The 14,763-nt window shown below is 35.4% G+C and overlaps 1 protein-coding gene across 4 annotated transcripts in view; it reads left to right on the top strand.

Annotated features, from left to right (window-relative positions):
• The window catches only part of sugct (succinyl-CoA:glutarate-CoA transferase), a 114,167-nt gene extending 102,072 nt beyond the window's left edge, over positions 1-12,095 (top strand). For all 4 annotated transcript variants that reach the window (XM_042751644.1, XM_042751649.1, XM_042751646.1 and 1 more), the window contains one exon: positions 10,561-12,095. In XM_042751644.1, the coding sequence (XP_042607578.1) occupies positions 10,561-10,724 (164 nt within the window). In that variant the 3' untranslated portion in view covers positions 10,725-12,095. The remainder of the gene's footprint in view (positions 1-10,560) is intronic.
• Positions 12,096-14,763: the final 2,668 nt, after the last annotated feature.

Genomic DNA, 14,763 nt, shown 5'->3' with positions numbered 1-14,763 from the left:
GAGATGAATTTATATGTTTGGTTTTGGAAATTAAGCCACAAATAGAGCTTCACTTGTACTGAACCTGAAACATTTCTTTATAACACAGCAGGGCTTAGCCTATGTCTTCCTGTGCCAGTTTTGAAGTTTTATGTCAGAAATGAGTTTTGGCTTATGGTTTTTATGTTTCCCTGGTTGTGGACAGTGAGGGAGCTCATAATGTTATATGCATGATTTTACCACTGTTTGATTGGCCTTATTCTCTTTTTAGTAGACACAAATGTCGTCGCATACTAAACAAGCCAGAATGAATAGAAGTTTATTTCTGCCTTTAAAAAAAAAAGAATCGACTGTGACTCACTGTTTCCAGAGATCTTCACCATCTCTTTGCCATCTCAGTGTACAAAGGCAGCACCTCGTACATTATTTTATTCATATATGAGTAGGAGCACTTGCATGCTAGTCTGAATTCCTTTATCTTTTTCCTCATGCCATAATATAATGAGGTTTCCCACTCTTATGTATGTTTCACATTCTCCTTTTATCCAACACCGCTTCCGTTTTTTTCTTCTTCAGTCGTCATCTCTCTCCCTCGCCCATTAAAGATGCAGCGAGTAGTTAAAAAGAAGCTGAGAGGTTTAATAAAAGGACTGCGAGGTGCTACTTGTTGCGTGGGCTCAAAGCACCTGAGATGAAGATGTTCATCTCCGCTTGACAGCTCGAGCCTGCCGTTCTGGGACGCATGAGAATTCACGCAGAATCTCACCCACTCTTTTTCTGTCTCTCTCTCTCCGTCTCAAACTAGAAACTGAGCACGGGAAGAGAGATAAATGTGGATGTTTCCACGTTAGAGAAAGCTGTTTTAAGTTGGTATTACGTGGTTTTCATAAATAAACATTTGCATGTATTGGATTGTTTACAGGTCACTTGCATGCTTGTTTGCATTGTGAATTATAAAATCGATATTTAATATCTTGTATATGGATTCAAAGATTTCAGAAGGGTTTAACAATGCTTTTTAGCTGAGGTTTATAACCCTGATAGTGCTGTCAAAGGTGCATCTGAATACTTCCCTACTTGTTACTTTATTGGAACAGATTTAAAAATGTAATGTTACATCACTTGCTCACCAGTGGATGCTCTGCAGTGAATGGGTGCCGTCAGAATGAGAGTCCAAACAGCTGATAAAAACATCACAATAATCCACACCACTCCAGTCCATCAGTTAATGTCTTGTGAAGTGAAAAGCTTTGTGTTTGTAGGAAACATATCCATCATTTAGATGTTTTTAACTTAATACCGTTGCTTCTAGCCAAAATATCTATAATACATTTCCTCCAATGAAAAAGTCTCTCCCCTGTTGACAACTTGCATCAAAATCAGCCAACATATTTGTTTGGAACTGTTTTGCACTGTTTTAGCTTGTAAATGGTGCTTGATCAGTGCATATCTCTCTCCTGATTCAGACCAGAGGACTTTTTCAATGGAGAAAGCAATATTAATAAGAGAGGACTTGTATTTTAACTAAGCAATGGTTTGAAGTTAAAAACATCATAATGCTGGATTTGTTTCTTACAAATGCGCAACTTTTGGCTTCACAGGATGTTAATTGACGGACTGGAGTGGTGTGGATTACTTGTGGATTATTGTATGTTTTTATCAGCTGTTTGGACTCTGATTCTGACGGTACCCATTCACTGCAGAGCATCCATTGGTGAGCAAGAGATGTTGAAGAAACACCTTTAGGCTATCCAAAATGTAGATGAGTTTAAAAACATTTTCTGCAGATTTTCAATTTCAGGTGAACTATCCCTTTAACTATGGTTTAACATTTAAATAAGGGTAAACAAGAGCATAAATGTTGTGATGACATAAGTGCTGCATGACTAACAATAACCAGCTTTTTTTATTTAAATGCTTATATTAAAGCAGGTACACTTAGATAACTGTTCATGTGTAATAGCTCTGCCTGTTGAAAGACCATCACTCTTTTTACAGTACTCAAGATAAATGATCTGTACTCTTTCTCAAGTCCCCACTGCGGCTGAGACCTGTTTCTCTTCACTTCACTCAGCGCTGTAGATCTCCTCCGGGAAATTCTCTTTATTCTCTTTCCTTCTCTTCCTCTGGTTTTGTCAACCATGCAGAACCAGAGATGCACTTCACATACACACTGCATGCAGAGAGTATGCACAAACCTGAACCTCACTGAACACATTTGAGATTAATTGGAATGCTGTAAATGTGAGCCAGATCCCAACATCTGACCTCACTGATGCTCTTGTGTCCCACAGCCTTCCAACACTTAGTGGAAAATCTCCCCAGAAGGCTAGAAGCCATGAGGGAGGATGAACTCCCATAACGCTGAAATATTGAATTAGTGTGTTTAAAGAATAAAGCCATGCGAGACTGTTACTATGATTTTTTTTTCCACAGTGGTGTTGTGCACAACACAAAAAGTAATTCACTTAATTTTCTTAAATTAATAGTTCTCCAAAAATGAAAACTGTCCCCCACCCTCAGGTCATCGAAGATGCAAATGAGTTTGTTTCTTCGTCATAACAGATTTGGGGAAATTTAGCATTACATTACTTGCTCAACCAATGGATCCTCTGCAGTGAATGGGTGCCGTCAGAATGGTGTGGATTATTGTGATGTTTTTATCAACTGTTTGGATTCTCATTCTGACGTCTTTTTACATTTACATTTAGTCATTTAGATGTTTTTATCCAAAGCGACTTAAAAATGCAATCAAAATCAACAAAAGAGCAATGATATGCAAGTGCTATAACAAGTCTCAGTTAGCTAAACGTAGTACACATAGCTAGGTCATTTTAAATAATATAATAAATAAAAAGAAAACATATAGAATAGAAAAAGAATAGAGCAAGCTAGTGTTAGAGGTCTTTTTTTGCTTTTGTTAATTGTATAATAAATGAAAAGAAAACAGATAGAATACAAAAAGATTCAAAAGCTAGTTAGTTTTTTTTTTTTTTTAAGAAAACAAGCAGCAAATGAATAGTCTAAAAGGGACAAGTGTTTTTTTTTAAGAATAGGATTAGAATAGAGAGTGCTAGAGTTAGGGTCAAATAAAGATGGAAGAGATATGTTTTTAGCCGATTCTTAAACATTTTTTCAGACGGATGGTGAAGGGAGAATAAATTTTAAGCAGATTTTTAGGTGAACTATTTCTTTAATCGTTGTAAAAAATGGCTTCTTGTGCTTATTTCTTTTATGAAATTACACTAATTTGAGTAGAAGACTATTTTTAATATATAACATGTATGAACAAAAATAATCATGCACTATAATTATGCACTATAATTATTATTATAACTTGTCACATTTGAACAATTTAATGCATCCTTGCTGAATAAAAATATTAATTTATGAAAAAAAAACTCACTGTCCCAGAACTATATATATATATACAGTACAGACCAAAAGTTTGGAAACATTACTATTTTTAATGTTTTTGAAAGAAGTTTCTTCTGCTCATCAAGCCTGCATTTATTTGATCAAAAATACAGAAAACAGTAATATTGTGAAATATTATTACAACAAAAAAAAAAAAATCTACTATAATAAAATACAAAAAAAAAAATTAACTCACTCCATTCAAACAAAAATTAACATCAACCATCATTACTCCAGCCTTCAGTGTCACATGTAACATCCAGTCTATCACATGATCATTTAGAAATCATTCTAATATTCTGATTTATTATGAGTGTTGGAAACAGTTCTGCTGTCTAATATATTTGATGAATAAAAGGTTAAAAAGAACTGCATTTATTCAAAATAAAAAAAGAAATTCTAATAATATATATTCTAATAATATATTTTCTTTACTATCACTTTTTATCAATTTAACACATCCTTGCTGAATAAAAGTATTTATTTTATTTAAAAAAAAAAAGAAAAAAAAAAATTACTGACCCCAAATTACTGACCAGTAGTGTATATTGTTATTACAAAAATATTTATATTTTAAAAACATAGCTTTTTTTTTCTTCTTTTTTTTTTTTTTACTTTTTATTCATCAAAGTATCCTAAAAAAGTATCACATGGCCCGAAAAAATATTAAGCAGCAGAACTGTTTCCAACTTTGATAATGAATCATCATATTAGAATGATTTCTAAAGGATCGTGTGATAATGATCCTAAAAATCAGCTTTGCATCACAGAAATTAAATGATAATTTAAAGTATATTTTGATCAAATAAATTTTATTTTAAATTGTAATAATATATCACAATATTACATTTTTTTTCTGTATTTTTGATCAAATAAATGAAAAACTTATTTTATCATAAAAAGAAACATTCAAAAACATTAAAAATAGTAATGTTTCCAAACTTTTGGTCTGTACTGTATATATATATATATATATATACCCTTAACATTACATTTTAACTTTTACTGTACTTTGGCTTTTTATAAAGCATTTGTTGAGATGCCAAAGACAGGTTTCCACAAGGAGAACACTAAAGTTAAAACTAAACATTTGCTAAGCAACTTGCCACATTAATTTAGAGTTCATTTGATGTGTTTGGTCACAGGCGTGTTCATGTCGGCTACAAATGTGACTCAGATTTCACAGCCGGAGCTATCTCTGTCATACATTTCCGTATACATGTCATCTAAAGTGGTGTAGATCAGATATAGATTATAGTGTAACTAATCTGAACCGGACAGAACTATCTAGTTTTAACATGCTGTCTTTCTTGAAGCAAGGAAACTGTTATCTGCGAGGGAATGGAAATGAGGTGACCACGACAACATATTGTCACTGATATTTACTCAATGGAAAGAAGTTTTCCACTAGCGTGGGGGAATCTTCATGGAAATACCAGAAAACTAAGTTCAATCTTTTTTCAATCAGGAAGGAAAGGGCGCTTTATGGTTGGATGATGATATTTACATGCAATCAGAGGCCCACGTGATGCATGCATGCATATCGCTCGGAAAATGTCAGGAGCAATTTAGATCAGCAGCACAATTGTATATTTAGCATGTCAGTGTGGTTTACCGTAATCTTTCAATCTCGTCTCCCAGAGAGACTGCGAGAGAATCGGAGCTGACTAACATCTCACTTCAGTGCTGCACTGATGTTCTCAACTAACTTATTTTAAGCTTTTCCAGCACAAATGTATATCATGATGTTTGTGTGCTTCACAGATTAAGGAAAAGGGATTCAGTAAGAAAGAATTGTGCTTGATGATGTCGTTGTTTGTTTCAAAATGCATCCTAAAAATGCTGAATGCAGTTCGCATGGAAACTCATTATGGTTGAGCAACAGTGAAAACTGAATTCAGAAGGGCTTTTGGATTCCAAATCAGTTCCTGATTTTGAATTGAGGGAGCAAACAGAATTGCATATGAATGTATTTGCTCAATGGAAAGCTGCCATTTCTGTCTTTTTAATGTTGGATTGACAGATTGTCTTGTTTTACTGTTTATTGGTCAAAGATGAGCATTCAAATCAAGTAAGATTTTGTACTTTTGCTTACCAGGGCTACATTCTGTAAAAAAAAATACTCAAAATAGTTGTATTCTATTGAATATATGTTAAAATGTAATTTATTTAGAAACCATTCCAATGTGCTGGTTTGCTGCTTCATAACTTTGCGGAACGATTCTTTGATGAAGGGAAAGTTTAAAAGATCAGCTTTTATTTGAAATACAAATCTTTTACAAACAGGGCTGCACAATTAATTAACTAAATTAATGAAATTTAATCGCAAAGGCAATAAATCGCGATTAGGCAGAAGCTGCGATTGTTGTGTGTATCTTTCAGTGAAGCACAGTTCTGTGATCAGCAGTAAATCTCCATCCAAAGGGCAGAGGGCGCTCTCGTGCTGAAAATCCAGATATGCCCCGAAGAAGAAAACCAGGAAATGCAGCTGAATAAACAGATTCGGCTGACGTTATGAAGTGAGTTTGGAGTAAAAACGTCATTAAATAGGGCTGGGAAAATAAATCGATGCATCGCGAATCGAGAAATGATTCAGCATCGGTTCTGAGATTTTCCGAATGCATCACGATTCTTTCTTGAATCGATTCTAAACTTAGTTTTGAACATCAGGTGGCACTGCATGCTTTAGAAACAGCCATACTCTGCTTGTTTCCAAATCCTTACACACACTTGAACCTAAAATAATAATTCATAAAATTTGAAAAGGCTGAAGCGAATTACAAAGGTGTTCACATTGGGCTGTGTTTACATTAATCTTGCGTCATAAAAGCATTCTAAGCTGAGGTGAAATTACATGACTCAGCCAAACGCACAAGCGCTCTTTAGCACTCTTCTTCATGAGCATTTGAGTGTGCAAATAAAAACTAGATTAGAGTGCCATCTGCTGTTAAAATCAAAACTCAGAATCGATTCCAGAGGAATCGCGATGCGTTCTGAAAATCTGAGAATCGATCCATGAATCGATTCTGCATCGATTTATCATCCCGGCCCTTTTATTAAATGTGGTATTTTCACAAGCTCTCAGATGGAGCAGCATTTACTACACAGAGCTGTAGTTCAGAAGATACGCAAACAGCTGTAATTATCGCGAATGATTTCGTTGATTTCATAATCACACAATTATATCGTCTGCGATTGTGAACTCGATTTTGCATAGCTTGTCAGAGAACTACGACTCTGTATAGTAAATGCTGCTCCACCTGAAAGCAGGTGATGGAGATTTACTACTAATCACAGAACCGGCTTTACTGACTAAATATGCATGACAATCGCGATTAATTGTGCATTATAACATTATAAATACTATCATAAATAGAACACTTAATTTCCCACAATGCATTACCTATGTTGAATTTCTTCCTTTTTTCAACTTTCTGTATTGTGTGACCAATCCAATTTGAATTCACGCTCATGATTTGAAAGGGAACCCTGGAATATGTAAAGATCTGGCACACAGTACATTTCTTCACTATAAAGCATCGTTGCCACTTTATAACAACATTTAATTGAAATTAACATCTTGATTACACTAATCTAGTCTCATTTAATGCTGAACGGATCATTAGATTAAAGAGCTTGTCCGAGGAACCCAGATCCACCGTTTCCTGTGACGTTCCTGTAATTGAGGTTTGGGTGATTATTTTTTGACCCTATGTTTCTGTAAGTTTAGTCATCCGGTCAGACTTCTGAAGTGTGCGGTGCAGAGCGAGAATGGATAAAGTTCAGAATGGGAGGAGAGAACACAGCGGGCTTTGTTGCGGTAGAGCGAGAGGAAAACCTTGGTCCGTGCCTGCGGAGGAGAAGAGCGTCCCGCTCCCTCGTTCGCCACGATAACAGCTGAAGAGAAGCAGATGTGGGAGCAAGAGGCAATTATGAGCCTGCGGCCAGTCGATTAGAAGCGAGGGAGGGGAGATAGAGGATGTGGTTAAGGCATTGCTTCTAACTGCTGAGGCTGCGAAACCACACACGCACACAATCATGTTTGAGATCTGTTGTTCCCTCCTTTTTTGGATGTTTCTTTTATTTAAATGGCCGATTGACTTGCATCTTCATGTTGCCGCATTTCCTGTGTGGAGTTTTCTCTGCATCTGTCTGGAATCTCTTATTTTAATTAATGTAAAACGTCGCCGGTACCTGTCTGCATAGTTCGTTTTGTGATCACTTGGGTCCATTTTTTTGCATCATGTCCTCGACCCAACAGAAGAAGGCAAAGAAACACAAATTAGACTTCAATCTGTATCATCTCAGTTGTTTAGATAGGAATGAGATGAGAGCAAATTGAGACTTTTTAGAGCTTCCCCCTTCTTAGATTTTTTTCTCCTGAGAAACCGTTATCTTGTTTAGACTGCATTATGATCCTAAATAGATTAACCAGAAATACCCTCACCCTAAGGTTGTCCAGTGTGTAGATGAGTTTGTTTCTTCATGGGAGCAGATTTGGAGAAATGTATTATAACATCACTTGTTCACCAATGGATCCTCTGCAGTGAATGGGTGCCGTCAAAATGAGAGTCCATCATTAAGATGTTTTTAACTTTAATCCATTGCTTCTGAGTCCATAGTCCATAATAATGCTTTCTCCAGTGAAAAAGTCCATCTCCTGTTGTCTTCTCATATCAAAATCCACCCACATACCTGTTTAGAGCTGTCTTGGCTTGTAAACAGTGCAGATTTCTCTCTTGATTCAGAACCTTTTCACTGGTGAAAGCAATATTATTGATAATGGACTTGTATTTTAGCCAGAAGCATTGTTTCTTTTAAATGTTTTTATCAGCCGTTTAAGACTCTCATTCTGGCGGCACCCATTCACTGCAGAGGATCCAATGGTAAGCAAGTAATGTTATGCTAAATTTCTCCAAATCTGTTCTAATGAAGAAACACATTGGGTGAGTATATATTCAGGAAATGTTCTGCCCCTTTTAAAACAATAAAAAGTGGCCCATTATGTTTGGACAATTTGGAGTATTAAAATAATACATCTGGGTATTTAAAAAAAAATAGCTTCCAAAAAAGCACACTTTTCAAGAAAAAGTTACATAGAAAGACGTTAATTGAGTTTTGAATTGTAAAGCAATAGATATACTGTTGAAAATGAAGGCAAAAATATTTGGACACTTGGTAGTTACTCAGCTAAGACATCTGTGTAATTGTGAAGAGAACTGACTTAATACTTCCACTAAAAATCAACACAAGTTGACCAAAACTAAAACTAACTTTGAAAAGTGAGTTTCATACATGCATGAAGTATGAAATGTGTCTTTAGTGTCCAAATACATATTAGGCTCACAATACACTCCAGAAATGACTCTTTTATGACAGGCTGCTCCATACGCATCTTTGTTACATCAGAAGCACGCCGAATTAAAGAGAGCATATGGAAATGATCATGTACTATACTGTACTGTATAGCCTGAATCTAAATAGAAAGTAAGTGTTTTTGCACCGTCACTTGGGCTTCTGTAGCCCACGTTACCCTTCTAGTCTGTGATCTGTTGCATGTCTTGTTTTAGTCCGTTTGAAGAATGAGACTTTCCAAAGTGCTATTAATAACAAACGACAGGCCTCGCCTCTGGTCGACACGCACCATCTCTGTTTTGAAAACCGCATGTCTTTTGTGCGAGGCCCCTGCAAACATTTGAAAAAGCGCTGGATGTTGAAGGTTAAGCAATCAAGACACATTTATGGGATGCATTTGGCTCCGGCACTCATGGGAATGTGACCTGTAGCTGCGTAGGAGACGGCACTCATTCAAAGCAATAAGGAGGAAATGTGCGAAGTATGTAGGTGTATGTCCTTTATTGCGCAAAACGATTCATGAATGCCAATTGTCTCTTTCCTTTTTCGTGGAACAAGAGTCGGTTAAATCGTAGAATTGTGGGGGAGGAGAAACAATTAGTTTCAGGAAAATTAACATTTGTGAAAGAAAAGGGAAGCATATGCTGATACTGCCTAATGGCAGCAATATCTGAGTTTTGAGGAAGTGACTCACCCAGATGACCTACTCATCCGTTTTAACATCATCTTTCTGTAAATGCCACATTTGGATAACGTAGGCTGTGTTTATATTCCAAGATTGTAAGTCGGTTACTTTATGGACTCTCCTGCAGGTTTGACGTATATGAGTAAATGTAATGCCCCTCCTACACTTAGTTGTCTTTGTTTAAAGTTCATTGAAAATGTTTCATACTGTTTAAATTGGGCCCAAATTAAGTACGTTCTGCCACATTCAAGCTCCATTTAGTGACTTGACAAGCTTATTTTAGGGATGATTCATCGTTCGCGCATATAGTGGCATAGGGCAGAGGTTTTCATGTGGGGTCTTGGGAGGAAAAATGGGCTGTTGATGTAAACTTGGATAAACCAAAAATTAAATATTTAATTAAACTAAGCAAATAAAACAAATGCTATGGAATTTGAAATCATTTAATATGATTTAAAATAAAAAAAAATGTTTTTCCATTTTTAAAGAAGAATGAGGAGATTAATTGCAAATTATTTATTCAATTTACAGTCCTCGTTTTAAGAGTAAGAAATAAAAATCAAATCTTCATAGGGTTTTGTAACAAAAATAATATAAAAAAAGTAAAATAAATACAGATTGAAACGTATAGAATAATATAGACCTTATATTGATAATAATAATAAGGAATGGATTTCAGATGGATCATGCAGTTTTGGGAAAAGTTACTTTTAAGTAAGTAAAGCATTACAATATTGCATTAAAGTAACTTATTGCTTTACTAATTGCGAAAAGTAAAGCATTACGTTACTTTTACAGTACATAACTATTTGTCACCTGAGATGGACTTGCTTGTTTAATTTTAGTAACGAAAAAACCCACAAGTTATATTTTTGGCAACTGTAAAAGCCAATTCACACCAAAAGTGAAATTAATAAGTCTCGGCCTGAAAGAAATGCTTCTGCATATACACTTCACTCCTGAATTCTCTCGACACATGCACGACACATGTATTTGATTCAGAATTCCAGTTTAACTCTTCGCTGTTTACCCAAAGACCTGCGCTCTATCAGATAACAGCAACATTTTAAGCATGCATACTACAAAATAACAATTATTTGACTTCATTTATTGTTTCCACACAGGTCCTGCTGTGCGCTTCAGTAGTTTTGAGTCTGGCAATCCGATGCCGCCGCCTGTGATTGGCCAGCACACAGTCCAGGTTCTCAGAGACACATTGGGCTACAGCGATGATGCTATAAACCAACTGCTAGCCTCTCGGACCGTCACTCAGAACAAGGTGCAGTGAGAGACGTCTCATCGACTGAGAGAGCAGTCCTGCAATGCTGCCTGCCTTCTTGGCACAGTGGTGATAATGTTGTGATTAAACTGGTAAATGTCCATCTGAGAGGAAACTTTGAATGTTAAAAAAATGACGTAATGACACAGTATGTCACACGTAAGAATGTGCACTGCTGAATGATTTCAGTCTTCAAATGATCAATAATGTGCAGACACTTTATTCACATCCAGATTTAGATCTGTACTGCCTGTTCCATTATTCACCCCAAAATCAAAAATAAAACAAATTGTGTTATATTATTGCATAAATAAAATGAAACCTATTTTTAGAACCACTACAATTTTCTTTTTACATTGTGATACCATTTTTGTCATCACCACCATCCAATTCTTACGGAGGCCCTAAAGGGACATGGTGGTGAAAAAAAAAAAAAAAAAAAAAAAAAATCTCTCGCAAAATTTTTTTGTTCGCTTAAGAAACTTTTTCCTCGCAAAGATATTTGACTATTTGATATTTGAACATGCTACATTGTGAACATATGGATGTGTATGAACCACTGCAAGCTGTAAAGTAAAATGCAAAAGTTGTGCGAGGGAATGCAGCGTTTCTCAAAGGAATGCAAGAGTTTTGCAAGAGATTGATTTTTTTTTTTTTTAAATAATTTTTCCTCCCGCCCTGAATTCTTTCCACCACCATGTTCCTTTAGGGGCTCCGTAAATTCTCAGCAGTACCCTAATAATAAAAAAATTAATAATAATAGTACTACTAAACAGTTGTAAGCATATATCATGGTAAGTGTTTGTAAAATAACACAATGCTAAAATCTCAGTTGTGCATAAAATGTAGTTATGCGTATTTTTTTAGGAAACATTTCTTAATTTTTATTTAGTAAGTTTGATTAATTATGGCTTTTTTATTATTATTATTATTATTATTTTGGGGTGAACTATGAACTGATTGATTAATTACCACTGTAATAATAGGCAGCCATTTCAACTACTTGGCACAAGCAATATAAAAATAAGCTTTCATAAAGAAAAGCAATATAAAAATAAGCTATTGTTTAAAAAAAAAAGGTTTGAGATGATTTTATGAAACTGTAGCATCCAATCTGATAAGGTGATTTTAAATGAATGTTTTAAACATTCTGTAAGATAAGTACTATTCATTAAAAAATGCAAGGCTAAAGAATCTCATATAAATACAAAGTTCTTATACAATATCAAGTTGGCATCAGCTCTTTTTTTGTTATAAATGTTTCACGCCTCTCAGTTATTGCTACAGATGTGTGTATGCGAGCCACAATTGACATCCATTTTGTAGAATGGCCCAAATTGTACATTTCATAATAAATATGACTGACAATGTTTATTTATATTTGAAAATATCTTATTTGTATGCTTACTAACATTTTAAAATCAGAGACAAACAGCACAGCAAGCAATCAAACTCTTGTTGCTTTACAACTTCTTATCTTGGGCCAAAAGGTTAATCTCTGTAATTCATCATATACAGAGAGTACTGTATATTTTTCTTGTTCAGTGAAACCACAGTGTGTCTTATCTGTGGCTCGTTAGATCTGAAATGGTCCAGAAGTGCAGCTATCTTCCGTTAAGTATCTTATTCCCGTCATTGTGCGCTGTGAGCCGTCACAGGTGCGAGTTGAAGGCACAAGGTCTTCTCAAGGCTTTTGGCTCTACACTAATGCATGGTGGGACTGTTGAGCTGTGCAGCGGAATAAGAACCATTTCTGATGTGCAACTGCCAAATCTTTCATGTCCGATTTCCTGTGGCTTGGGACACTGACTCATAACAGAACAATGTGAGAGAATGCAGAGAGCAAGACACGAGAGCTTTCCATTGTTAAGCATTATAGTCGGCATGAAATGAAAATGTTTTTTTTTTTTAAATGCGTGTTATTGATCTTACTTTAAACAATTCTACTTTTTGTTTTAACCCTAACTTCTCCAATCATTTCGTCCACTTAAAACCTGATGCTTTTATACAATTGACCCCAAACTTGCACACAAGCTTCCATTCAACCAACAACCATTGTAAGAACCTAGCCCTACCTCAGATACACAGGGGTTGGACAAAATAATGTAAAAGCCTGTATATATGCCTTTAATACAGCTTCAAACCTTCTTAGAATAGATTCATACATCTATAGTCTCTGGAACATCTGCTAGTTTTTTTCAAAGATGTTGAATCAGGTGATTGTCAGGTGATTTGTCTGAACTTCATCGTGGGGCTCCAGCTGTCCAGGTTTTATGAGCATGACACCATATTATCTGCATTTTAGCATTAATGTCTGTGATCGAAGTTTTAGCAATTGCAGCTCTTTCATTGATGTTGTTGAAGTTCTCTGTTGAACTTTAAACAATTAAAGTTACATGTGCAGTATTATGATTGGTTCATTATGGAAGTCTGACAAATCAGCCATTTCACACATGGCTTGTACTAACTACGGTGAACTTATAGTACACTGATATACAGCCTAGAGAATATGTTACAAAAGGAATATTTGTTTTTACAGTAGCCTAAACTAATCATATTAACCTCTGTAATAATGGCTGTTCACATTATTCTGCCCAACAACTGTATGCCACAGGAAATGATGTCACTACTTTTGTTTCATCTTGGCTTTAATGTATAACTGATGCATTTGGAGCCTTTTAAGTACTTAGTAGTCATAAAGTAAATGACTAAAGCTATTAGTGCTACTAACTTCACTAACCTTCTGGAAATGAAATTTTTGGGTGTGTTAAAGGAAGCAGCTCCTTCTATATTTTGATCATCGATCTGAAACTGATCCAGACATAGGGTACGTCTCAATCAGCTCCTGAGCTTGTGAATCAGTCGATCATGTACACGAATTTGTTCACTTGTAAGTTCCCTGTCTCGCTGCACGTTGGGACAGAGATCACTTGACTTCCAGTGACATGAGTACATACAGCATCAATGGACAACATAGTAGAACGTCACCGTTTGAATAAATAAACAACAGATATGACCGATCTCTTTTTAATATTTTTTATATATAACACATTGTTTCATGTTCAACATTTCAGCTTGAATTTTAATTATAAATGTTAATTAAATGTGTTCATTACCTGTCTAGCGATGTGTGTTTATGTTGAAATATACTAAAAAACGGTTTGTCTTTTCAAATCGCGTATCACTATATTTATCGAGTATCGAGGAGCGAACGTTCCAGTGCACTGGAAGGATTTTACGACTGAGACAGCCCTTAAAATGACTGAACGAAATGACTCCCTGATCAGTGCCTTTACTACTGAACAAGGGAGCTGATTGAAACGCACCCATAGTCTTTGACAAAAACTAAGCTTTTTGTTCAAAATGTTGTTTTTATGAAACTTACCCCTATTCAAGTGTTGATAAAAAACACTGGTGGGGTAAGAGTTAACTACATTCACTAACATAAAAGTCAACTGTTTTCAAAACAGTACTGGTGTAGTAGTTTTTCAGGTGTATTTAAGTTCGATCTGGTCATCTTAATTGAGATTTATTCAATAAAAACCCAGAAAAGGGCAGAAAAATATATCTCACATTAAAATATGGCAAGTTATATCAAGTAGGGATGTCCTGATGAGGTTTGTAGTGCGCCTGATCCAATCGGAGTCATTGAATATTGAGTATCTGCCAATACTGAGTCCCGATCATAGTATTTGGTGCACACTTCAAGTATGTTAAAGTTATTAAAATCAAACCAATTTATACAGGGATGTGCAGAGAGTTGTATATAAATATCTGTATTCATATATGTGTATAGATAGATTGATGATTCAGAAATTATAGAGAGAAAGAGAGAGACTGTGTGGTCAGTATATAGGACTACTGATAAAAACTTCTTGTATTTTAGATGTACGATAAGCAGAATAATTGCAACATAAAGTGGAAAAAAGGATAGAAAGTATGAAGTTAGCGAATGCCAATCTGTCAGTCAAGAACGAAGCAAGACGCAATCCATATGACAACCATGTCTCAGATAGTCTGACAGCAGATAAAAGTAAACAGTAAATAT

The sequence above is a fragment of the Cyprinus carpio genome, chromosome B24 (genome assembly GCF_018340385.1).
Source record: "Cyprinus carpio isolate SPL01 chromosome B24, ASM1834038v1, whole genome shotgun sequence".
Taxonomy (NCBI): Eukaryota; Metazoa; Chordata; class Actinopteri; order Cypriniformes; family Cyprinidae; genus Cyprinus; species Cyprinus carpio.
The sequence above is the reverse complement of the archived record's forward strand: the minus strand, read 5'-3'. Positions and strand labels throughout refer to the sequence as shown.